Source organism: Ursus americanus, chromosome 4 (assembly GCF_024610735.1).
Source record: "Ursus americanus isolate L20-20 chromosome 4, mUrsAme1.1.p, whole genome shotgun sequence".
NCBI lineage: Eukaryota > Metazoa > Chordata > Mammalia > Carnivora > Ursidae > Ursus > Ursus americanus.
Window position 1 is genome coordinate 21,123,756 of NC_142130.1, and position 27,141 is coordinate 21,150,896.

General features: G+C 39.9%; 2 protein-coding genes across 5 annotated transcripts in view; one reads left to right on the forward strand and one right to left on the reverse strand.

The window, feature by feature from the left end:
- The window catches only part of ABCC5 (ATP binding cassette subfamily C member 5), a 171,674-nt gene that overhangs the window by 133,077 nt on the left and 11,456 nt on the right, over positions 1 to 27,141 (reverse strand). For all 4 annotated transcript variants that reach the window (XM_045776643.2, XM_045776652.2, XM_045776651.2 and 1 more), the window contains exon 2: positions 9,680 to 9,728. In XM_045776643.2, the coding sequence (XP_045632599.1) occupies positions 9,680 to 9,702 (23 nt within the window). In that variant the 5' untranslated portion in view covers positions 9,703 to 9,728. The remainder of the gene's footprint in view (positions 1 to 9,679; positions 9,729 to 27,141) is intronic.
- Positions 18,173 to 25,196, forward strand: LOC123778952 (5-hydroxytryptamine receptor 3E-like). Its single transcript, XM_045776655.2, has 8 exons — positions 18,173 to 18,239; positions 19,980 to 20,146; positions 22,970 to 23,079; positions 23,250 to 23,419; positions 23,744 to 23,904; positions 24,246 to 24,450; positions 24,623 to 24,838; positions 24,967 to 25,196. The coding sequence occupies exons 1-8, from the start codon at positions 18,173 to 18,175 to the stop codon at positions 25,194 to 25,196; spliced, it is 1,326 nt and encodes a 441-aa protein (XP_045632611.1).

Sequence of the window (27,141 nt, forward strand, 5' to 3'; positions counted from 1 at the left end):
AGTGGGCACCCTACTCGGACCCTTCTGAGATGGTTACCTTAAGATACAGGCAAAAGATATGCACATACTATGCGGAGTGTACCTACATTACCCATATTTTCCTGACTAAAATTTGGACACATTGTCAGATGATCTGTAAATGTGAACGGGCCTATAAAAACCTATAAATAAAATTATGTTCATAGACTTAGTGAATTGCCTTTATTAAAAACAAAGATACATGAGGGGTGCCTGGATGGCTCATTCAGTTAAGTGTCTGACTCTTGATTTCAATTCAGGTCTTGATCTCAGGGTCATGAGTTCAAGCCCCACACTGGGCCCCACACTGGGCTCCATACTGGGTGTGGGGCCTACTTTAAAAAAAAAAATCACAAAGTTACATGAAAACAAATATGAAAGTTCCAAAAACAAGCAAACGAAAGAACATGTTTTAACATGCACTTGTGGTTTTCATCATCTACTATTGAAGTTGACAAGTTGATGAACTATTATTCCATCTGTCTTTGCTGAGCAAGAACTCTCTTGTCTGAGTATAAATGGGTCTGAAGTAAAATATAAATGTGGTGGTTTCTACAGTTTCATGAAAGATTATTAGTTTAGGCCTTTCTTTGTTTTGGACATAAAAAAGTTGTTTGGGATTTTTTTTAGATTTTATTTACTTATTTGAGAGAGGGAGAGAGCAAGAGAGAGCACGAGCAGGGGGCAGGGAGAGGGAGAAGCAGGCTCCTCACTGAGCAGGAAGCCCGACACAGGGCTTGATCCCAGGACCCTGGGACCATGACCTGAGTTGAAGGCAGACGCCCAACCAACTGAGCCACACAGGCACCCCTACAAAAGTTATTTTAATAATAGCTATTACTTACCGAGTACTTTTTTGTTCTTGTCAGAGAGAGAGAGCACAAGCAGGGGGAGCAGCAGGCAGAGGGAGGTAGGTGTTAACATTATTCCCAGTTTGCAGATAAGGACACCCGATAGAAGGAAGTTAAGATCCTTCCCCAGGATCACACAGCAAGTAAATGACAGAACCATTTTGAACCCAATTATGTTCAACTCTTACTTCTATGTTTTCATACATGTAGGTCATTACCAAGGAATGCAGAAATAATAATTCTTGAATAATTCTTGAATAAATTGAGCTCTAGACTCTAAATCCAGAATGATCTCCACCAAAGAATTCATCCCACCTCACTCTATTTGATAACTCTTAACCTCTGGGTGTCAGCCTTCACTGTAACCATCACCAGGCTTTGGACTTTCCACAGCTCTCATGATCTCCTGGACTCTCATCGGGACCCTTAGAAACTAACTTGTTCACACACACACACACAAATGAATGCATGTTTAACTGCTGAAATCTGAATAAGTGATATGGATCATACTGTTTAAAGACAATTTTTAGAAAGAGGCAAAATCATGATTCTCATACAAATATAAAAAGGAATACACATTGAAGAATTGATTGAACTCATATATTATGAGAGAACCAGACATATGTTATAACTGATTCAAAGGAAAAGTCAAGAAGCACACATTTATATGGAGTGAAGATACTGAATTGCAAATAGAGGTTATTTTTACACAGGAGGAGGAGGGAAGTCCACTGGAACTCCATAGGACAAGGCAGAGTTCACGTATTGACAATGTTGGATTTTACCTGGGCCCTGTGTTCCCAGAAAACACCAATGGTTAAGAAATCTCTCCAATCCTTTGCTTTCTGAAATCCCACTACCCTTTTATGTTCTGGAAATGGCTGATGGAAAAGAACCACCTTTCCCCAAATGACTTAGATAAGACTCACTCACTGTCCACTTTTTCTCATGACTCCCATAGGCCTTACAGTTGCTACCTTTGTTTACTTGTGACAAGACCAAACAAACTTTTCCCCTTCTGCCTGAACCCACCAGCAAGGCCAGACACAGATCCTCCAACTCCCAGTTCTTTGTCACACGAATGATTAACTGAGATTTGAACTGTTTATCCCCTAAAATGAGCCAGACACAGAGCTAAACATTTAACTGACTGAGACTTCTAACTACGAAACAGTCCCAACTGTAAATCACCTATAACGTATCCACTTCTCCCTATAAAAAGTCTAAGGCAAAACTGCCCTGCTGAGATACTCTGATCTATGAATCTGGGTGATCTCCCTATTGCAACAGTCTAAATAAAATCAATCTTCTTAATTGTTTGGTTCTTGTCATTGGCAATATTCATCAGTTACCTGCAATTTAAAAAGCGTTGATAAATAGCCCAGAGACAATGAACAGGGCTCTTATCAGACAGCTGGGAACTTGGGGCACCTGGGGGCTCAGATGGTTAAGCATCTGCCTTTAGCTCTGGTCATGATCCTGGGGTCCTGGGATGGAGTCCCGTGTCTGGCTCCTTACTCAGTGGGGAGCCTGCTTCCCCCCCTCCCTCTGACTCTCCCCCTGCTTATGTTCTCTCTGTCTGTCTCTCTCTCTCTCTCAGATAAATAAATTTAAAAATCTTAAAAAAAAAAAAGCTGGGAACTTACTATAGACAATGCTTAATTTCTCATTGAAGTACACATATTTTTTCTATAATCTCCTCCCTTTTGATCAAAAATAATCTCAAAGGAAGAATATTCTTTCATTTATTTCTTTTTATTTTTTATTTTTTAATTAACATATAATGTATTATTTGTTTCAGGGGACAAAGGAAGATTATTCTTGATCGCAAATAAGGTGGTCCCTAACTTCACTGTTTACATTAGTGTAACAAGAGTGATAATTTGCCACTTACGACTTCTTAAACTTGCTTTGCTGAAAGGTTTCCCAAAAAAAATCTCAAATTGACTTCTAAAAGCCTCTGAGGTTAGATAGTCACACCAAGAACTCAACACCAGATTTCAGCTGTGATAGCCATTGTGTGAATTTGTCTCTTCTTAAAGTTCCCCAAATATCCTAAGATTCCTGGGTCTGACAAGAAAGTGACCTTATCCACTCAGAAGCTGAAAACCTTGTAAGCCAGATACCAACTAATTTTCCTGGAAGGGTTTGTAAGCATTGGTTCCATAAAGTCAACCTAGTTCCTTAGATGTGTCTGGCCATATCTGATTAAAGGAACATCATCCCCAAATATAACACTCTAGGCAAGGCCTTGGTTGCATACCCAGTGTTTCCAATTATGTCCCGGTAAAAAGGAGAACAGATTCTTTCTGAATCTATGCCAATAATTATATTGTCATGAATATATGATAATTATATTGCCATGAAATTAAGAATATTCAATAAAAGTTTCCAAATTTTAGATGGCTCAGGCAAAGAGAACAAGCTATCATTCACAAATGTTTCATTTCAGTGTACAAAAGCAGAGTCTTAAAAAAAGCAGAGTTTTAATTATTAAATTGTTATGAGTTATATATAGTTTAAGAGGAAAGAAAAGGGCTTCCTTAAATATCCAGAAAATAGAACATTACAAAAATATCAACAATACTTTAAGCAAAAACAGTAATCATCCCTTATCAATTCATCAGTCCTATGTAATTAATTCTATTTCAATGGATCTTGGGCTAGCGGTCTTTTTTTTTTTTTTTTTTAAGATTTTACTTATTTATTTGACAGAGAGAGACAGCCAGCGAGAGAGGGAACACAAGCAGGGGGAGTGGGAGAGGAAGAAGCAGGCTCCCAGCGGAGGAGCCTGATGTGGGGCTCGATCCTGTAACGCCGGGATCACGCCCTGAGCCGAAGGCAGACGCTCAACCGTTGTGCCACCCAGGCGCCCCTTGGGCTAGCGGTCTTATGAAACCATTGGCTTCTCTAGAGTTCTAGAAATCCTGGCTCAGTCCACTAGTATGTTTTCAAAATTGTTTAAGCGATGCCATCAGAAACCTGTACCCCAAAGTATCTGGCATAGGCCTTTTCCACAGAATTCTGAAACATTCCTTTGTTGAAGATGGAGTACTCTGGCTTGTAGTTGATTGAAAAGCTTTCAGGGAAGCATCAAATACAAAACTATCTGTATACAACAGCAAAAATTTTTTTTTTAGAGAGGGAGAGAGAATCTTTTTTAAAAATTTATTTATTTAAAGATTTTATTTATTTACTTGACAGAAAGAAAGAGTGAGCGTGAGTGCAGGCAGAGGGAGAGGGAGAAGCAGGCCCCTGAGGGGCAGGGAGCCCCATGCGGCTCAATCCCAGGACCCTGGGATCTGACCTGAGCCAAAGGCAGATGATGCTTAACGGACGAGCCACCCACAAGTCCCGAGAGAGAGAGAGAGAGAGAGAGAGAGAGAGAGAGAATCTTAAACGGCTCCACGCCCAGCATAGGGCCTATCTTGGGGCTTGATCTCACAACTTGAGATCATGAACTGAGCCAAAATCAAGAGTCAGATGTTTAACTGACTGAGCCATCCAGGTGCCCCAAATCTACCACCTAGACATTTTTTTAAGTAGGCTCCACTCACAGCATGGAGCCCAACATGGGGTTCAAACTCTTGACCCTAAAGTAAAGACCTGAGCTGAGATCAAGAGCTGGACACTTAACTGACTGAGTCACGCAAGCACCCCCGTATATGACAAAAAATTTTAAATGATTATAGTTAGCTTACTAGCTTATTATTAATAATCCTCAAAAATGAAAGAGCAGATAAGAATTCATTACAAGAATTACACAAAATGATAAGGAACTTTGGTTGTTTCTATGTCATGCAAAACAAGATAATAAAGTCAATCTAAGGGCACCTGAGTGACTCAATCGGTTAAGTCGGTGGCTCAGGTCATGATCCTGGGGTCCTGGGATTAAGCCTTGCATCAGGCTCCCTGCTCAATGGGGAGTCTGCTTCTCCCTCTTTCTCTGCTGCTCCCTCCCCCACACCAATCCGTTCGTGCTCTCTCTCTCAAAATAAATAAATAAAATCTTTCAAAAAAATTTTTAAAAAATAAAGTCAATCCAAGAAAACCTCTAGATAAAATAATTATAAATATGATTAACTATTTTCAAAGAAGACCGTGAACATTGCATCTAATTTATAAACATGGATGAACACACTTTTTACAAAGAAAAAATATTGAGAGGTGCCTGGGTGGCTCAGTCAGGTAAGCATCTGCCTTTGGCTCAGGTCATGATGCCAGGGTCCTGGGATCAAGTCCCGAGGTGGGCTCCCTGCTCAGCGGGCAGCATGCTTCTCCCTCTGCCTGCCGCTCCCCCTGCTTGTGCGCTCTTTTGCACTCTCTGTCAAGTAAATAAATAAAATCTTTTTAAAAAGAAAAAATATTGAGACATAACATATCATAATCCTGACTTTATATCATGAATATACCAAGCTTTTTGCAAGAATATACCAAGTACATATCAAGAATGTCAAGTAAAGGGGCGCCTGGGTGGCTCAGTCAGTTAGGCAGCTGCCTTCCACTTGGGTTGTGATCTCAGGGTCCTGGGATCGAGTCCCGCATGGGGCTCCCTGCTCAGCAGGGGAGTCTGCTTCTCCCTCTCCCTCTGCCTCTCTCCCCATGCTCCTGCTCGCTCTCTCAAATAAATAGATAAAATCTTTAAAAAAAAAAAAAAAAGAATGTCAAGTAAAGAGATTCAGTAAGTCTTGAGTAAGTCCTAAATATCTGTGTATTAATTAAACTATATTGATTAGTGATATGAATCCCCAGTTGAAGCCCAGAAGATGCTAGATTCAAATTTAACAAGTAAAAATGTGACCATGCTAATATTAAAAAGAAATAATAACTGAAATTATGACCAAGTCTCCAACCACATAACCAAGAGATCTGCTGCCCTCTCCTGGAAGCCAATACCCTATGATTCAGTTCTAGCTTAAAGGAAAGAGGACACACACAGAACCTCTAGACTTACTTTTGCTTTATCTTCCTTTCTTCTTAAAAAAAAAGAGGTTAAATTCACATAAAAAATGCAAAAAGAGGGGCGCCTGGGTGGCACAGCGGTTAAGCGTCTGCCTTCGGCTCAGGGCGTGATCCCGGAGTTATGGGATCGAGCCCCACATCAGGCTCCTCTGCTATGAGCCTGCTTCTTCCTCTCCCACTCCCCCTGCTTGTGTTCCCTCTCTCGCTGGCTGTCTCTATCTCTGTCAAATAAATAAAATCTTTAAAAAAAAAAAAAAAAAAAAAAAAAAAAAATGCAAAAAGAGTACAAAGAGCTCCAGAGGATGCTTCATTTGGATTCCTCAATTGTGGGTATTTCTAAATCATTAAGAAACAGTTGCAGAATTGATGACCCATTAATTCTGAATATTTCAGTGCATATTTCCTAAAAATGAGGACACTCTCCTATACAATCACAGTATAACCATCAGCATCAGAAAATTAACATCAATCCAAGATTACCATCTAATCTACAAGGCCTATTTGAATTTTGCCTCTTGTCCCAATAATGTCTTATAGGTGCAGGATTCAGCCCAGAAATACACTGCATTTAGCTTCAGTCTCCTTCAATCTGGAACAGTTTCTCAGTCTCCTTGTCTTTCATGATCTTGACATTTGTGAAGAGTACTGCCAGTTATTTTCGAGGACTCTCCCTCAATTTGTATTTGTCTAACATTTATTTATAATTCATGCATTTTTTGCAAGAATGCCCCAGAAGTAATGCTGGGTTCTTCTCAGCACACCAAGGAAGTGCAAAATGTCAATTTGTCCCTTTACTCGTGATATAACTGTTAACTTGTAGCTACATGAATTCATTGATTAGTAGTTAATTAAATCAGTAGTTAATTAGTAGTTAAAGGTAATTAGCAAGTATGGCATGCTTATTAATTAATAAGTAATTAATAAGAGTTTTGCGAAAAGATGCTTTGAGACCATGTACTTATCCCCTTTCTCACCATAATGATTCTTGTATGAATTATATATTCAGGGATCTTTACAAAACCATTATTTTCTAATTCCATCATTTCTTCTACACTTATTCATTGGCACTCTAATGTAAAGTAGAGCTTCCCCTTTATTTTGCTCATTTATATCAGAACATATTCATGGGTCGTTATGTTTTTCTAAGAGATAAATCCACTATTATCAATATTTATTTTGATGCTCAATTGTTTGGACTTACTCTAGATCAACAAAAAAGAAAGCAGTAGCTAACGATATGGCAGTGCCAGGAACGTGGGGAAAATGACCATTTCATTTGTGGAGGCCCTTCTGCCAAAGACCACCAGAAATATACATGTAGTTAAACAAACTGGCTTTACTACTCGTTGCAACAAGGGAGAACAAAAATCATAGGTAACCATGGGATATCTCAGTGAGAGAGGATTACAAGGAACCTGTTATAAGATTTGGTCTTCCCTTGAGTGATTTGGGGAGAGTATAAAGAAGCAAGGATCTGCTCAAAATTGAATACTGTCAGAAGTCAAGGGCATGATTGCATAAGAAGTAATAGTCATTCATTTAGCAAGAGAGGGGATATTTGGTATTTTGTGGTTTTATATAGTTATCTTGTTCTTGTATGTGAGTAGACAAAATTATGAAGCAGCGTTGTCCATTCCATTTTGTCTTGTCCATTCTGTTTTGTCCATTCTATCATAGTCTCAGGATAATCATGTCTGAGGTTGGTATTCTGTAAGATTGTTTAAAATGAACAAATGGCCTGTGAGTGTTAGATCACTTCTGGACATCAGAGGCTGCTGCTTCTTTCTTTCTCACTATGTGAGAGCGGGAGTGTGGGATTGTACAATGACACACCTCAGCATTTTAGTGGATTAGCACAGCTCATAACCCAGCTTTCTATAGCCATATGCATCACTGACTTTGTAACTTCTCTAAGTGGCAAAAACAACCATGCTTATATTGCCTTCATAGCATATAAAGTAAGAAGCAAGGGGATGTGAAATGGGTGAAGGGGATCAAAAGGCAAAAACTTCCAGTTACAAAATAAATAAGTCATGGGATATAATGTACAGCATGGGGACTGTAGTTAGTAATACTGTACTGTGTATATGAAAGTTGCTCAGAGAATAGATGTTAAAAGTTCTCAGCACAAGAAAAAAAATTTTGTAACTATGTATGGTCACATGTTAACTAGGCTTATGGTGGTGATCATTTTGCAATATATAAAATATCAAATCATCATTTTGTACACCTGAAACTAATACAATGTCATATGTCAATTATACCTCAGTAAAAACAAACAAACAAATAAAAACAAATATATGGCCTACCTTAACAAACCAGGGGAAGAACTTACAAAGGGGTTTCAAGAGCCTAGCCAGTGGTAGTACTGTCCAAACGAAGAAAGTACAGCTTTATGGTTAAGATCACATTCTCTAGAGTCAGACTACCTGGGTTTACCTTCCAACTCTGCTTCTTACTATGTGACCTTGGACAAGTTTCTTAGCATCCCCAAACCTCTGTTTCCTCACTTAAAAAGTGGAAGACTAACAGTACCAGTTTCATAAGGTTGTTTTGAGGATTGAATGAAGTAATTCTCATAAATGTTACAGAACTATGCATTCAATAAATGTTAGCTGTTATTACAAAACCAAAATTGAAGAAGCAAAAATATATAAACTTAAAATTATATTCCATAATCAGTGTTTCAGTTTACAAATGATCTAAACATCCAATAAATATCCATTAACTCAATTTAGTGTTAGTCCGAAGACTTAGGTTACCTAATCTAACAAATCATCTTCCTAACCATCTTATAAATCATCTTCGAGCTGACATACTACAGAACACAGTTACTGTTGAAATACAGTTTTCAATAAATAAAATAAAATAATAAAATAATTACTGTCAGAATGATGAATCAATTTGATTAAACACAAATCTATATTTTTCATAACCTTAAAAATTAAGAAGTAATGCTAGCTTATTTGAGGAGTATATCTGTATACATTTAGGAAGAACTTATCTAAGTAGAATAAAAACATAAATTTGTATTATACTTACACTGATAAATTTTTTAAAATTGCTCTTTTTATTAAGCCAAAATTACTAAACTGGCTTCATTTGCCAAAAAATTGCCTAAATCATGTGAACTTGAATACTTAACAATTCTGTATCAGTTTCTGTAAGAATGCTTTTTAAATCTAGCACATCAAAAGTATTAGAAGTTCAACTTCCTTATTTTCTGAAATGAGGAATATTCAGTTTATATATGTGCTTATTTCTACAAGCCAATCAGAACAGAGATCCTTAAGGAGACCTTATAACCAAATTTATGCCATCTGGAGGTAGTAAATATTTCACTTTCACACAATGAGAGGTAAAAACCTTTCTGAACTATAGACATAACAACAGACAAAGAAGTACAAATAGAACTTTGAACTTAAATTTTAAAATTACAGCCATAGGTTAAGAGTAGACACAAAATTATAAAACTCCATGGTCCATATAAAAGACTTGTTCTGTCCACAGTGGATATAAATTCTTCATTGATTTGAACTCCAAATAGACAAACACACAAACAGAAAAGGTAAGTAAACCAGTCTCTGACATTTTTCATCCAACAGGGACAAGTTATCTGTTGACCATTAACCCATTTACAAAAATCATCAAATTGTCAGACCATTAAATCAAATTTCCAATAAGGAATAATTTATCAGCTAAAACAAACTGAAAACAAAATGAGTAGAAAACAAAATTAAAATTTGGAAAAACACCAAAGTCCTATTGCCTCTTTGAATTCACCTCTAGAAGCCCAAAAAAAAGATGTGCCCCAGGTTTACACCACCCATGAGATTGATGAATGTTACCTGGCTCCGTCAGGTGAATCCATTGGGCATCTTGGTGGAACTTCCAAAACTGTTAAAAGATAATTTCAGAAAAAAGACAAAATCAACTCAGGGTTTCAGAGGGGAGGGGGGTGGGGGATTGGGATAGACCGGTGATGGGTATTAAGGACGGCACATATTCCATGGAGCACTGGGTGTTATACACAAACAATGATTCATGGAACATTGCATCAAAAACTAAGGATGTACTGTGTGGTGACTAACATAACGTAATAAAAAAATTTAAAAAAAAAGAAAAAAGAAAAATCATGAATCTCAGACAGATATAAAAATGAACACGTGTTAAGATTTTTATTTTCTTTGTATGATATGAGGGAACCAAGCAGATGTAATAACGAGTTCAAAGGAAAAATCAAAAGAACACACATTTATATGGAATAAAGTAATGTTGAGATGAATTACAAATAGAGACAAAATTGATTTTTCCACAGGGAGGAAGTTAATTGCATCTCTACCAGACAGGACAAAGTTCACCTAGCTATCAGCTACCTACAACTTTCAGAAATCTCAAAATAGCTGAAAGACAAGAAACACGGCTAGAATCAGAGAACCCAAAGGGTGTGCTAGAGGTGATGTATAGTTTCCATTGAAACACAAAATTTTTTTCTACAGCTAATATTAATTTATTGCTTATCTTATGTCAGGAATTGTGCTAAATGCTTCATAAGCTTATCTTATTTAATCATCCCGATAACCTAAAGAGGTAGGTACTATTATTAAGAATATTCTAGGGGCACCTGGGTGGCTCTGCCTTGGGCTCAGGTCATGATCCCAGGGGTTGGTTGGTTGGTTGGTTGGTTGGTTTGCAGGGACCCTGCTTCTCCCTTTCCCTCTGCCCTTCCCCCCTGCTTGTGCTGGCTCTCTCTCTCTCTCAAACAAATAAATAAAATCTTAAAAGAGAGAGAGAGAGAGAGAATATTCTGTATTTGCTTGGGCAGTGCATACACTAAAATTCAAACAATGCAGAGATTAGCGTGGCCCCTGCACAAGAATATTTTGCAGATTGGGAAACTGAGGCTAGAGGGTTTGGAAAAATATACCAGGAAGACTTTGTAGCTTTTAACTTCTTTTATATCTTAGACTAAGAGCCGGTTTAAAAAAACGTGCGCACATGCACACACACGCACACACACACGCACACACCTTTTTCTTTTTTTAAGATCTTTTATGTACTTATTGGTCAGAGAGAGAGAGCACAAGTAGGGGGAGTGGCAGGCAGAGGGAGAAGTGGGCTCCCCACTAAGCAAGGAGCCCAATGTGGGACTTGATCCCAGGACCCTGGGATCATGACCTGAACCGAAGGCAGACACTTAACCAACTAAGCCACCCAGGCGTCCCAAAAATAACTTTTGTGAGGTATTTTTTTATACCATAAAATTCACCTATTTCAAGTATATAATTCAGTGATTGTTGGTAACTTTACTGTGGTATAACCAATACCATAAATCAGTTTTAGAACATTTTCATCCCCTGCAATAAAATCCCTCATACCCCTTTACAGCTAATCCACATTTCACACCCAGTTCCAGTAAACCACCAATCTACTTTCTGTATTGATGGACTAGCCTTTCTTGAACATTTCATATAAATGGAATGATACAATATGTGGTCTGTTGTGTTTGGCTCCTTGCACTTAGCACAGTGTTTGTGAGGTTCATTCATGATGTAGCACGTGTCCATAGTTGATTTCCTTTGTGAATATTTTTCATCATATGGATATATCACATTTATCTATCCTTTCACTGGTTGATGGACATTTAGGTTGTTTCCAAATTTTGGCTATTATGAATAATATTGCTATGAATAACCATGTGCAAGTCTTTCTGTGGATATATTTTAATCTCTCTTGGACAATTGCATAGGAGTAGAATCGTCAGGTAGTGTAGTTTTATCTTTAACTTTTTGAAGAACTTAAATTGTTTTTATGGTTTCATCATTTTACATTCTCACCAGCAATGTCTAAAGTTCTCAGCTTTTCCATGTCCCCCACACATTGGTTATTGTATGTCTTATTTATTTTAACCATTCTAGAGGGTATAAAATGGTATCTTATTGTGGTCTTAATTTGCATTTCTCTGACAACTAGGATGTTGAGCCAATTTTTATGCATTTATTAGAAGTCGTCTTAAAAGAAAGTGATTTTGGGGACTCCTGGGTGGCTCAGTTAGTTAAGCAGCTGCCTTCAGCTCAGGTCATGATCCCAGAGTATTGGGATCAAGCCCCACATGTCCATGTTGGGCTCCCTGCTCAGTGGGGAGCCTACTTCTCCCTTTCACCTTACCCCCACCTCCACTTCCCACCCCAACCAACCCCCACTCATGCTCTCAATCTCTCTAATAAATAAATAAAATCTTTTTAAAAATGTGATTTTCTTAAGGGTACTGGTGTGCTCGCACACACTTCTGCTCACTCTCTTGCTCTCCCTCCCACCCACTGAGAGAGACTTATAGCATCTCACTTAATGTTGGAATCACACACACACACACACACACACACACACACACACATTATAGTAAACATGTGAAAACTTACTCCTAACTCACATATTTACACAAGAATGAAATCCTTGATCTAATTCCCTTGGGTAGATATGTTGTTGGAATTCAGAACTTTTCAGAAACTAGAATGATAATAAATTGCATATACCATATATCATATAATGCTTCCACAGGGACTTGGGACAGTATTCATAATCAAACACATTTCTATTTCTGCGGAAAAAAAAAGTATGAATATTCACACTAAGAGGAATAAATATAGATCATAAACAGCTTCAAGTCAGTTCAGGTTAGGTTGTGCTGCCAAATCAGTTCATCCCAAATTAACCAAAAAAAATTTTTATTTTCAGAACTTTCTGGATTCCATAATTGTGGATAAAGACCTGTGGGGCTATTTATAATAACCTAAGAGTTGAACAGGCTACCTGACAATATTCAGGTTATTTGACATTTAATTAAATATGTATTAATTTTGTTTTTTCAATTTACTTTTTATATTTTGGAGCCAATAACTTTTTCCCAAATCTCAACCATTTATTTTATTTTTTAAAAGATTTTATTTATTTATATGAGAGAGAGAGAGAGAGTGAGTGAGAAAGAAACACAAGCTGGGGGTAGGGCAAGGCAGAGGGAAAAGCAGGCTCCCCACTGAGCAGGGAGCATGATGTGGGGCTCGATCCCAGGACCCTGGGATCATGACCTGAGCGAAGGCAGACACTTAACCAACTGAGCCACCCATGCACCCCCTCAAATCTCAACCATTTAATAAGATACTAGGAATCTCTTGGACTCTGTGCATTGTGTCCCCAGTACAAATAAAATACTCCTGTGGATTTATGCAAACAAGAGAAGGGACTCAGAAACAAGAACAAAAACGAAAGAGTGGTATGAACTTGTAAGAACAATGAAGGAAGGCTAACGGCTTGAGAATAACGCCCAAATGAGGAAGGAGAATATTTACTCAGTACCTGTGAAATGCTCAGCACTGAACTAACTTTTTTCAAATGCCATCTCTTTAATCACCATCCAAAACCTATAAAGGGGGGATTATTATCCCCATTTTGGAGATGAGATCAAATACTCAGAATTTAGGGGCGCCTGGGTGGCACAGCGGTTAAGCGTCTGCCTTCGGCTCAGGGCGTGATCCCAGCGTTCTGGGATCGAGCCCCACATCAGGTTCCTCCGCTATGAGCCTGCTTCTTCCTCTCCCACTCCCCCTGCTTGTGTTCCCTCTCTCGCTGGCTGTCTCTATCTCTGTTGAATAAATAAATAAAATCTTTAAAAAAAAAAAAAAACAAATACTCAGAATTTAAGAGCTTTCCCCAGAATTAAAAAGTCAGTATGTGATGGAGCCAGGATTTGAATCAATGTCTTCCAATTCCAAGGTCGATACTCTTCCCACCATAATGTCTTGATATATTCAGAATAGAATACATTCAAAGAGAAAGAGTCATCCTTGGGGAAGAGATTTTTGTCTTTTCCATTAGTTAGAATAATTAAGCCAATTGGAGATAAGCAAAAATGACCAAGAGAATTGAATATCAACAAGCATAAGGAAAGTGGAAAAAGACACCCAACTAATTTAAGAGATTTTACATCTCTAAGCCCGAAGGAGTTTCATCAAAGGTTAGCATAAGAGTCTGCAGTTGTAATTTCAGAAACAGAGTTAGCAAAAGTCAGAATCATGGAGAAAAGAAGGAGTATCTGACAAATGCACAAACATTTTCCTTATTTCTAAAATTTAGGGGAGGATAAGTAAATTCCAAAAACATTAGGTCAGTAAAGTTTGACCTCAATCTTGAGCAAAACTCTTAAACAGAATCCTAAACCAATGACTTATAGAACACAATATAGTGATCACTATTTCACTAAACCCAGTAAGTATACCAAAATAAACCCTTCTTCTCTTTTATATGGTTCTTTATTGATTCCGAGAAGAGGGTCTTAAGTTAAAGTCCATGGCTCATGAACCTTGAAATTGTATGCAAAATTTAGTGCATGTGAACATTTTTCTGGCTGGACAAAGGGTCTTTTAGCTTTCATTAGATTCTCAAAGTTGTAGACTCAGGGGCTTTTGTGACCTCATGGCAGTGGAAAAAATGGGGTCTCTGATCAGCCTGTGCAGGTCCTGTGAGTCCTCTCTTGTCTCCATGGTGATGTCCTTTGCCTCTTCGTTACTGGGTGCTCTGATGACACCTGCTGCTTCAAGTCTGTCACTGGCGAATTCTTGGTTAGTCTTGTTTCTGATAAAGTTTTCCTTCACTGGCTTGGTTCCACCTCCACAACTGCTGTGGCTGTAGACCCCTCTGAGCCTCACGCAGAGCCTCCATCTGGCCTTGACAGTCTACCCCACAGCCTCTACTGCAGAGGTGCTTCATCCGTCCGAGGAATTTCTGATTCCCTTCGATATCTCACGGGGACCAAAGGAGATGCAGGTGTGCAAACCAAGGCCCTCTCTCTGCCTAACCACTCTGTACTCTGTAGCTTCCATTTACCAGTCTGGGACCACAGGGAATAGCAGTCTCTTTCCTGGATCCCAAATGAGTGATAGGGCATAAGCCTCCTCTGCTTTTGGCATTCCTCTCAACCTACCTAGCCCCCTCTCAAACACACCCATATGCATGCACACACACAGATTTCAGCACAGAGAATCGTGTGTGTGTGTGTGTGTGTGTGTGTGTGTATCACACATTAATGTTATCACTTACTCCCTTCCCTCTTCTCTCCTTTGTCCCATATTCTATCAAACCAGAAGGATTTCATCCCCTTCTACTGCAGCAGAGATCTTCCATAGGTCATATATTCTTATAGGGGTAACGTTTGCCCTCCCCCAGGTCTATAAAAGCAGAAGGGTTACAGAGGAAAATGATTTCTGGGGCTGTAAGGAAGTTGATGTAAGTGTGTTCAAAGGGAACAGTGAGGATTGAAAATTTCATAGGCTTAGTATTTTTAAACATTACCCCATTACACATGATAATTGTCTTGAAATATTTGAAAGGTATGATGCAGAAGATAGAATTAACTTACTCTTTATTCTCTACTGGGCTGAAATTATACCAGTGGTATAAGCTACGAGAATGCAAATTTGGATTTTTAAAAAACTTTCCAGTAACCAGAGGTTTTGTTCAAACATAAAATAGGATAACATAAGAAATAATGGGATGGTGTCACTGGAAATGTTAATGTGTTTTTCACAACTAATGAATCACTGAACATTACACCAAAAACTAAGGGGCGCCTGGGTAGCGCAGTCGTTAAGCGTCTGCCTTCGGCTCAGGGCGTGATCCTGGCGTTCCGGGATCGAGTCCCACATCAGGCTCCTCCGCTGGGAGCCTGCTTCTTCCTCTCCCACTCCCCCTGCTTGTGTTCCCTCTCTCGCTGGCTGTCTCTCTGTCACATAAATAAATAAAATCTTAAAAAAAAAAAACTAATGATGTGCTATACATTGGCTAATTCAATTTAAGTTAAAAAGAAAAACAAAACACAAGTTTGGATGACCACTGATCAAAGACACATAGGGGGAAAAATCCACCTTGGTTTAAAGATGATAACAAATGACTTCAAAATTACCTAAAGATACAGATTCTCATCTTTTTTTCCAAATGAGGTATTCATCATTTATCTTCTGACATCATTAACAAGTAGACTGCAGACTGACATGTCCCTGAGTTGGCCATCCACTACTCCCTCTATCTCAGACTACAAAAGGTAGCCAAAGACTTGACGCCGGCGGTAGAGAGGAAAGGTCATATGCAAGGAATTGAAACACCAAACCCGTGTCACGTTTTGGTACGGGGTCTAAATTTACACTAGTCGTAATGATGTGGGATCCTTAATACGCACACGCACACACACACACACACACACACACACACACACACAAGAAATGACTGGACCTGGTAAAAATCCAAAGGCTATGTCAGAGGCAAAAGACAATTTTCTTTGTAGAAAAACTTTACAACCCAAGCACATGAAACTCCCACTGAAATAACCTTCTGAAGATGAGTTTACAATCAAGAGTTACAAATCACGAGGAAACAAATCAAGTAAGACAAAGCTAGCAAAATAGTTAGCATACCAAGAACGAAATGTAATAAAACAATCTGAAAGGAAATGCTAAATAAATATGTTCTATCAAAAGAAAATTCAGAAAGCTCTGCTTAATATGAATATTTTATTGAGCAAGGAACAAACTTTTGGAGAATTGGGAGACTTCTAATCCAAAGTAGTAAAGAAACTCAAATCTCAGCAGTTACAGCTCAGTTTATAAAGCATGAAATGTGGGAATGCATTTTCTATTGTGACTGGTTACTACAAAAACTTACACTCTTTTTCATTGCCAGCTTAGTTTGTAGCTGATTAGCTAGGAAGCTCCCCCCCCCACACACACCTTAAGTAAGCTCTAAGCCCAATGTGGGGCTTAAACTCACCACTCCAAGATAAAGAATAGGGGCATGCTCCACCAACTGAGCCAGCCAGGTGCCCCATGGCTAGGAAGCTTTAAGGTCATGCTGAGATGAAGAAATCTTAACTTTTGTTTGAGGTCAGAGTAAACATTTGGGGAAATCGGGACAGTTTTAAGTTTTGGTTGCATGATTATGAGTGTTTGGTCTAGGAATATATTCAAACTGTAGCCTCCAGTTTGGTTTTGCTTTAACAGTTCCAAATAAGAAAAGATTAAAGAAATATTAGAAACCAAAATGAAAGAACAGTACAAGAAAGAAAGAGAGAAAGAGAGAGGAAGGAAGGAAGGAAGGAAGGAAGGAAGGAAGGAAGGAAGGAAGGAAGGAAGGAAGGAAGGAAGGAAGGAAGGAAGGAAGGAAGGAAGGAGAGAGAAAGGGGAAAAAAGGAAAGAACCAAAAAGATTGGTTTCTTAAAAGAACCAAGTAGAACTTAAACAAAAAATATAATCACTGAAATGGAAAACTCAGTGGACAGATTAGACAATAGTTTAAATATAATTGAGAAGAAAATTTACCTGGAAAGTAGATCTGAAAGAATTACTAGGGACATAGATAAATGGATGGAAAATATGAAAGAGGGGTATGTTAGGCAGAATAATGATCCCCCAAGGACATCCACATCCTAATGTCTGGAACCTGTGAATATGTCAAATGGGAAAAGGTGAATTAAGGTTGCAGATGGAATTAATTTGGCTAATTGGCTGACCTTGATATAGGGAGAGTATCCTGGATTATCCAGGTGGGCTTATTGTAATCATAGGGGTTCTTGAAAGTGAAAGAGGAGAGAGAAGAGCATGGGAAGCAGAGAGATGGCAGTGTGAAAAAGACTTGCCAATGTTGCTGGCTTTAAAGATGGAAAAATGGGACCATGACCAAGGAATGCAGGCAGCCTCTAAAAAGTGGAAAAGACAAGGAAATGAATTTGCTCCTAGAGCCTCCAGAAGGAATACAGCCCTGGCAAAACTTTGATTTTAGCTCAATGAGACTCTTCAGACTTCTGGCCTACAGAACTGTAAAATAATAAATCTGTGTTTTTTAAAACTAAGTTTATGATTTGTTACAACAGTAGTGGGAAACTAATACAAGAGGTTAAAGGCATGTAAGGTAAAGGGAAATGATCCAATATATATCTAATAAGAGAAAAAAATGGAGGCAAAATATTTTTTAAATGGCTGAGAATTTTCCAGAATTGAAGATTCAGATTGAGAGATCACACAAAGGTCTGAATGTGATACATATCAACTAATCCACAACCATACATACACATTGTAGTGAAATATGTAAGAAAGAAAGTCTTAAAAGCAAACAAAGCCTCCAGCATGGGCAAGAACAAGACAACCAGAACTCTCTTTCCAGGAAGGTAACAAATGTCAGTGGTCAACCAATGCTGTCAGTATTCAAAATTAGACTCTAGGTGTGGCCTGTGATCCTTTAATCCAGGGATTCCTGGGTGCTGGTACACTCCCGGAGAAGAATTTAGAAGAACAAAGAAGATGGAAGGAAGCTGGTTCCACAAAGAGAGATTTCCCTTCTTCCTTGTTCTCAGTCTTCTACTTCAAGGTAAGAAGGGGGCAACAACAGGGGGAAAAGCAAAGACTCTGTAAACACCTAGAAACTTCTTACAAATTTCCAACTCCCAGAGATTATCTAAAATGGGCATTATTTCATAACTTTGTTATAATAATGCCTGATGGACATTCCTTCTCTGAAAGACAGAAAATATCCTTCCAGAGATGTGCCACACAGGAACACTTCTATTTCTCTTCCCATGAACCATCCCTGATTGTTTGCTCTTCCATTTAGCCCATATGTCCATTCATCTTTCTATACCCAGGCATGACTCTTTTTCTCTACAGCTATGAAATCCACCCTATTGTAGCAAAGTGCTCACTTTTAGCCATAACTTTCCCACCCACCTACAGGATCCAAGTGCCCTAGGTTAGGTAAGATGCCAGAAGGTAGCAGGTGGAGAGTGAAGATGGAGTGTGCTACTCCTTCAGGGAGTTAACATGGGAGAGTGGAAAGAACATGGGATTTGGAGACAGATGAACCTGGATTTGAATCTTGGTCCCTTACTTGGCTCCTTATGTAACCTTGGGCAAATTGCTTGACTTCTCTGAGCTACAGTTTCCTCATTTGTAAAACAGGACCTACCTTGCAGAGTTGTGAGGATGCAATGAGAGAAAGTGAGTAGCACAGTGGCTGCCTGGCATTTGATAGGTATCAATAAATGTCATCTCTCCCCCTTAGGTTGTCATATAACTTCTAGATAGGGGGAAATAGAGGAGGGCTGTATGAGAGGTGGCTTTAGAGGCCAGTACAAGAAAGAGGAACAAATTGCACACCTAGTCTACTCAGTAGAAAACATTAGAAACGTTCCTCTGGTCACTCACAGACCATGCTTGACAAGTGAATATTCATTGCTCATAGAATGATTCAAGGATTTGCCCGGACAGCACTGTGACTCCAGGAATGGATAAGGCTTGATGTTTTCGGGACACAATCCTCTCTCATTCCAGGTTGTTGTTACTCTAATAAATTTCTACCAGTAGAAAATCGGAATATTTATTAGTCAGAAAAGAGGGGAAGGCAACACTTCGAAAGCCTCAAACTAGAAAACTGATAGAAGGTTGGGCAGCAAAATAGGGGAAGGAAGGAAATTTGGGGCAGCGAAGGTGAAATAGGTGCATTCTCTTTGGGCATCCCTCTGCCCCCCCCCAATGGAATCCTATCCAATGGCTATCACTGTCCCAGGGGTCAGTTTGCATATAGATTTGGGCATGCTTTGCATGGAAACAGAAAGATTAGAAGAAGGCCAGAGCCCTAACTCAGCTTACCACATTAGCTTCCATCATTTGCCTTCCAGCCCAACCCATGCTCCCTGGCCTTGTTGGGCAGCGCCCAGCATCTGGGCCTCTCTTGGTGATCCTCCTCCCTCATTCTCTATCTCATCATTGGGGGTGTATGCTGCAGCAGCATCAAACAAATTGGGGTTCAGATCAAGTCGGTTTCTGCCCCTTAAATATTTGACATCAGGAATTTAATTCCTCTTATTACATCTCAGTTGACTCATTTATTACATAAGGATAAAAATAATTTCCACCTTATAGGGGCTTGGGAGGATTAAATAAGGTAATTTGTTTAAAGGGCTTAGACTCTACCTGGCACATAGTCAATGCTCAATAAATGTTAGCTATCGTTATTATCACAGGCTACCCCCAAGATCCTTTCATAGGGCCCTCTCATATAGACAAAATGAGACTTCTCTCCCTCTCCTCACACATTCTATGTCCACTACAGGAAGGAGCAGTACCTTCATCAACAACTGCTCAGGGTCTGGCCAGCATGGGATGTACCCCACTGTTCTGGATTCAGTGTTCGACAGGAAGGCCTTCCGTCCAGTCACCAACTTCAGTATCCCCACCCTAGTCAACATCTCTTTCACTATGTCTGCCATCCTAGATGTGGTGAGTGCTGACCCCTCTAGCCCTTAATTTTTTCCCCACCCTGGCAAGTCAACCCCAAAAGCCTTTGTCCGCATTGCAGCTTCCTCCATCACTGCTATCTGGCATTTGCCCAATGGGGATCTCAAAGAAATTGTGTCTGTTTCAGCAAGATGAGATATAAGAGCACATAGAAGAGAATTTCTTTTCTTCTCACCCAGTGTTTCTCTACCCTGGCTGCATGCCACTATTCAGGCTCCACTCCCAGAAGTTCTGATTGGATGGAACCCAGACTTTGGTATTGTTAAGCTCCTCAAGTGATTTTAAGATACAGTCAGTGTTGAGAAGTCCTCCTGTGAATTCTCCCACCATGGCCCAAAACATCTGTTTTAATCAAGCTTTTGTCCTTGACCTACATGTTGGCCTTGATCGTAGCACCAGTTTTACATATCTTGGGGGTTGGTAAACAGAAGTGGGGAGTGGGAGGAATGGACAGACTTCTTACCAGCATCATATTGGAAATAGGAAATTCTTTTGACAGGATGAACAACTACAGCTCTTGTCATCATTCCTGTGGCTGGAAATGGTATGGCCAATACTGTTTATTCTTTCCCTTCATTTACAGTCAGAAACGATGTTAAACAAAGATATAATTATGACCTTTATGTACCTTAAAGATATGTTGTACCTTACAACATATCTTTGAAATACATGATAGAGAAATTGAAAAATCTACAATTATGGTTAGAGGCTTCAATATACTGCTTTCAAAAATCAAGTAGAAAAAGAATAAACATATTGTGATTTTTAACAGCACAATTAAGAAACTTGATTTAGGAGTTCCTGGGTGGTTCAGTTGGTTGAGCATCCAACTCTTGATATTGGCTCAGGTCTTGATCTCAGGTTCCTGAGTTCAAGCCCCGCATTGAGCTCCAGGCTGGGTGTGGAGCCTACTTAAAAAAAGGAAGAGAGAGAGAGAGAGAGAGAAACTTGATTTAATAACATCAAACTTTGTGCCAATGAACATGCATAATCCCTTCTGACACAAATGGAATATTGTCCCACACTGACCCTATTTTTGGCCACAAAGAAGATCTCAATAAAGTTGAGAAAGCAGAAAGTATCTAGACCACATCTGATCACAGTACAAGAAAATGAAACTAACCAGAAAAAGCACTCCCCAAGAAAACCTTATTTCTTGGGAATTTAAAATTAAACTTCCCAAGTTTAATTGGGGTTTTTAATAAAACCCCAAACTACTTTGGGCTAAAGAGAAAATAAAACAGGGGCACCTGGGTGGCATAGTCAGTTAAGCATCCTACTCTTGGTTTCAGCTCAGGTTGTGCTCTCAGGGCTGTGAGATCGAGCTCTGCATCAGGCTCCACACTCAGCTCAAGGTCTGCTTGAGACTCTCCCTCTCCCTCTGCCTCTCCCCACGGTGTGTGCACTGGTGAGCTATCTCTCTCTCTCTCTCTCTCTCTCTCTCTCTCAAATAAATGAATAAATCTTTAAAAAATAAAGAGAAAATAAAACAATTAAATAGAAATTATGAACTAATTAGAAATGAAGAGCTCTACAAATGAAAATCAATGAATATAGCCAAAGTATAACTCAGTAGACAGTTTATATCTTAAGTGCATTAATTAGAAAACAAGAGGGGGAAAATGAAAGTAAATGAAATAAGTTTCCAATTTGAAAAGCATGGCTGAAGGGAAGGAGAGAGGAGAGGAATAATAGTAATGATCACCTAATCTTGCTCTCAACGTGTAGTTCCCAAATGGGCAGCACTGGTTGATTGCACCACCTAGAAGACTAGAAATGCACTCAATTTTGGGTCCCACCCAGCATAATCAACCATCCCAACATGCCCAAGACTGAGGAATTCTCAGGACATGGAATTTTCAATGCAAAAACCAGCAAAATCCTGAGCAAATTAGGATGAGTTAGTCACCCAACCTACTGAATCAGAATCTACAGTTTAGTATGATCCCCAGGTGTTTTACATGCAAAGTGAGAGTTGAGAAGCACTGACCTAGTACAAGTCTTTATTTAATGTGCATAGAGCCCTCTGTTGTGGCTGTAGTTCCACAAACTGCAGCTGCAGTTGAAAGTGTCCTGAGACTAAACAAGCCCACCCAGAATTAGACAATCCTTGAAAACAGTTTTCAAAGAAGGTTGCCAGACTTGGAAAAGGGAGTTTGGAAGGGTCATCCCAGAGACAAGGGAGGGTGGTGCCTGGCACCTGCCAAGGAGAGGAAGACCACTAAGACTCTTGGCTTCAAAGAACCCAGGGGCTCTTGTTCAAGTTCTCCTTGCAATAAAGACTGGTGAAAGGGGTCTGGAAGACAGCTGAAGCCATGCTAGATACTAATATATAATACCTATGAACAACATTACAGTTTCAAAATCCATTGATAAGCCTTATTTTATTTGATACCTACTAATCCCCTTATTTCACACTAAGGAAATTCTAGCTCAGAGAGGCTAAGTTACTGATCTTTCATCTCTGAATCTCATTCCTACTGAAGAAAGGAAAGGATTTCTCTGATCACCAGTAATTTCTCACAGAAATGGGAAAGGAGAGGGATCAAAAATTTATGAAGAAATGAATGCAGAGTGCTTCAATTCTATCTGTAATTCTTATTTCTTAAAAAAAGGCCAAAGTAAATTTATCAAAATATTTATTTCACAAAGTTGAGTGATAGAAACACATGTTTATTATATTATTTTATATACTTTTTATGTGCATGAAATATTTCATAACTTTTTTAAAAGAAAAATCAAAGGACAGGAAAAAATAGCCTCAATTCATATCAGGCTCTCGCCTCTCCTGCACCTGGGCTCTAGGTCTGGGATAACCCATTTATCAGATGGAACCCAGAGGAGTGTGAGGGCATCACGAAGATCAGTGTGGCAACCAAGAACCTGTGGCTCCCAGACATTTTCATCGTTGAGTTGTATGTATTAAGGGCTGGGAAAAGGCAGAGGGAAGCCCCATTTTCTGAAATCAGTAGAATTTATAGTCTACCATTGGAGCCACTACAAACGGTCTTAAATGACTGAGAAATGACCAGAAAGGTAGGAAGAAAAACCATAACACCTGCATCTCATCCCATTTCTCTCACAGCATGGATGTAGATAAGACCCCAAAAGGCCTCACAGCATATATAAGTAATGAAGGTCGCATCAGATATAAGAAACCCATGAAGGTGGCCAGCATCTGCAGCCTGGACATCTTCTACTTCCCTTTTGACCAGCAGAACTGCACGCTCACCTTCAGCTCATTCCTTTACACAGGTAAGTTGCAATGGAGCCTCGGGGATGTAGGTGAATGAGAGCAACAAATAAAACAACAGAAAATAAAATATAAATAAATTATAAACAAATGGTAATCAAGGTGTATGGGTGGAGCAAAGATTAAGGCTCTATGGATATTTAAATATTTTCCATAAAGGCAGAACCCAAATCTATCTTGTTGATTACCATTCCAAGCTCTTTCAAAGTTTCTGTCATATGGTAGATACTCAAAAATACGTGTTTAATGAAAGGATGGAAAAAGAGAGAGCAGTTGAGTCAACAGGAAACTGTATCCTTGGGAAATGATCTGGATCTACCTTTCAGTGGAGAACATGTTGCTCGGCATGGAGAAAGAAGTGTGGGAAATAGCAGACACATCCCGGGACATCGTTCAAACCCATGGAGAGTGGGAGCTCCTGGGCATCAACAAGGCCACCCCAAAGATGTCCCTGGGCACCAGTCTATATGATCAGATCACGTTCTATGTGAGTTCAGAGGCCCTTGCTTTTTCCTTCCTTGCTTGCGTCTACCCTTACCTAGAATCTCCACCAAGTGGGTATCTCCCAAGTTTCAGGGTTTCTCAGTTTTACTTCTGCCAGTTCTGAACCTTCTCTCTTGGCTACCCAGACACACTCTTTTTCCTAAAGCTCACTGCTCTGGCCTAACTCACCCATGGCAGGTTCTATACTTAATTATGAAGCTACATTCTGCATACCTCCAGATCTCAGGGTGATATCAGACCAACAAGAAAGGCAGAGACACAATCACTACTATTCCTGGCAGCCTCCAAATCCCTTATCCACTTCCCTTTCTTTCCTCTCCCAAGGTGGCCATCAGGCGCAGGCCCAGACTCTACATCATAAACCTTCTGTTGCCCAGTGGCTTTCTGATTGCCATCGATGCCGTCAGCTTCTACCTGCCAGCAGAAAGCGGGAATCGTGCCCCATTCAAGATAACCCTTCTGCTGGGCTACAACGTCTTCCTGCTCATGATGAATGACTTACTCCCCACCAGTGGCACCCCCCTTATCAGTATGGCCTCTCCAGACTTTGGGAAAAGAAGGGTGGGAAGGACTGACTGAACTAGCTCAGGGAAGGGAGATATACTGGGAAAAGGAGGCTCTCTGCTTGCCAGGATAGGATTGGAAGAGAGAAGTCCTAGGTTTGTGCCTCTGGCCCACATGTAGGCCTACCTTTCCTCCAGGTGTCTACTTTGCCCTGTGTCTGTCCCTGATGGTGGTCAGCCTGCTGGAGACCATCTTCATCACCTATCTGCTGCACCTGGCCACAACCCAGCCCCCACCCATGCCTCAGTGGCTTCATTCTCTGCTCCTCTGCTGCACCAGTCCAAGGAAATGCTATCCCACTGCACCCCAGAAGAGAAATAAAGGCCTCGGCCTCCCCTCTGCCCACCTGCCTGGTAAGGGTCCAGCACTGCACACGTTTCCTCTTCCCACACAGTCATTTCTCCGCTCCTGTCTCCTTCCCTGTCCCCCTTCCTCCCCAGGTGAACTTCATGGTCCTGGCTGAGTCTCTGTCTCTCTGTAGGTGTGAAGGAGCCTGTGGAGTTGGTGGGCAAGGTGTCAGGTCCCAGAGAGGCAGAGTTAAACGAGTGTCCTGGATCAACAAGGGTCCAGCAGGAAGATGAGACTCAGAAGCAGCACTTGGTCAACCTGTGGGTACAGTTCAGCCACATAATGGACACCCTGCTCTTCTGCCTCTACCTGCTCTTCATGGCCACCTCCGTGGTCACAGTCATCATCCTCTGGAACACCTAGGCATGATGTCTATCTGCTTTTACAGATTCCAGCCCAGAACTTCTTCTGGCTTCCAGAGACTAGTCAGGTTTTTGCCTTGTTGAGTATCAACTGTCACAGCCCAGATGACCAGTTCCCTGCTGCATTCCATGCATCTCAATCCAGCTCCACTGATCAGTCTCAACATTTTCCTCTTGTATCTGCATTCTGTAGACTTCCCTCAGTTTTTTCATGTGGTTCTAGTCTTCCCTTATGTCTTCTCCATAGTAGCCCCACCTCCTCTGCTTGCTTACTTGTCCCAATAAATCATTCTGCAGAGATCTCTGGTTCTTTATCATGTTTTCAGGTAGCAAATTAACTATTCAGGACTGATAGTTTTAAAATATCACCTGTGCATCCCTCTGCCTGTGATAAAATTTTGATGTCATAACAGACTATTCTCTTACCTTCAAGTCCAATGTGACAACAGTCCTGTCTGGGAAGTTTTAATTTTCTTAGACATTTTATTTTATTTTATTTTATTTTATTTTATTTTATTTTATTTTAGATTTTATTTATTTTTATTTTAGAGAGAGAATGAGCATGAGCAGGGGAGGAGCAGAGAGAGAGAGAGAGAGAGAGAGAGAGAGAGAGAGAGGGAGATAATTTCCAGCAGATTCTGTGTTGAACACAGAGCCCGACACAGGGCTCAATCCCAGGACCCCTGAGCTGAAACCAAGAGCTGATCGCTTAATGTACTGAGCCACCCAGGTGCCCATCTTAGGCATTTTAAAAGACTACTTGTAGATTCTTTTATTCATATTTTTCATTACTGTACAGGCGTACTGCAGAGATATTGCAGGTTAGGTTCCAGACCACCACAATAAAGCAAATATCACAATAGAATGAGTCAATGAGTTTTTTTGGTTTCCTAGTAGATATAAAAGTTTTTTTTACACTATACTGTAGTCTACTGAGTGTGCAATAGCATTATAGCTATTTTAGTCGGTTGAGCATCTGCCTTCAGCTCAGGTCATGATCTCAGGGTCCTGGGATCAAGCCCGACATCAGGCTCCCTGCTCAGCGGGGAGTCTGCTTCTCCCTATCCCTCTGCTCCCCTCCAACTCATGCTCTCTCTCAATTAAATAAATAAATCTTTAAAAAAATGTACATACCTTAATTTAAAAGTACTTTATGCTAAAACCATCATCTGAGATTTCAACAAGTTGTAATCTTTTGGCTTTGGAGGATCTTGCCTCAATGCTTATGGCTGCTGACTGCGCAGGGTGGTAGTTGCTGAAAGCTGGGGTGGCTGCAGCAATTTCTCGAAGACAACAATAAAGTTTGCCACATCCATTGACTCTTCCTTTCACAGCAATTTCTCTGTAGCATTCGATGCTGTTCGATAGCATTTAACCCACAGCGGAACTTCTTTCAAAATTGGAGTTAGTCCTCTCAAATCCTAAGTTTGGTAATATTCTAAATCCTTTGTTGTCATCTCGACAATCTTCATAGCATCTTCACCAGAAGTAGATTACATTTCAAGAAACCACTTCCTCTGCTCATCCATAAGAAGCAAGTCCTCATCCGTTAGTTTTATCATGAGGTCACAGCAATTCAGTCCCATCTTCAGGCTCCACTTCTAATTCCAGGTCTCTTGCTATTTCCACTACACCTGCAGTTACTTCTCCCACTGAAGTCTTGAACCCCTCCATGTTATCCATAAGGGCTGCAATCAACCTCTTCCAAACTGCTGTTAATGCTGATATTTTGACCTCTTCCAATGAATCACAAATATTCCTAATGGCATCTAGAATGGTGAATCCTTTCCAGAGGTTTTCAATTTACCCAAATCCATCAGAGGAATCATTATCTATGGCAGCTACAGCCTTATAAAATGTATTTCTTAAATAGTAAGATTTGAAAGTCAAAATTACTTTTTGACACATGGGCTGCAGAATGGATGTTGTGTTAGCAAGCATGAAAA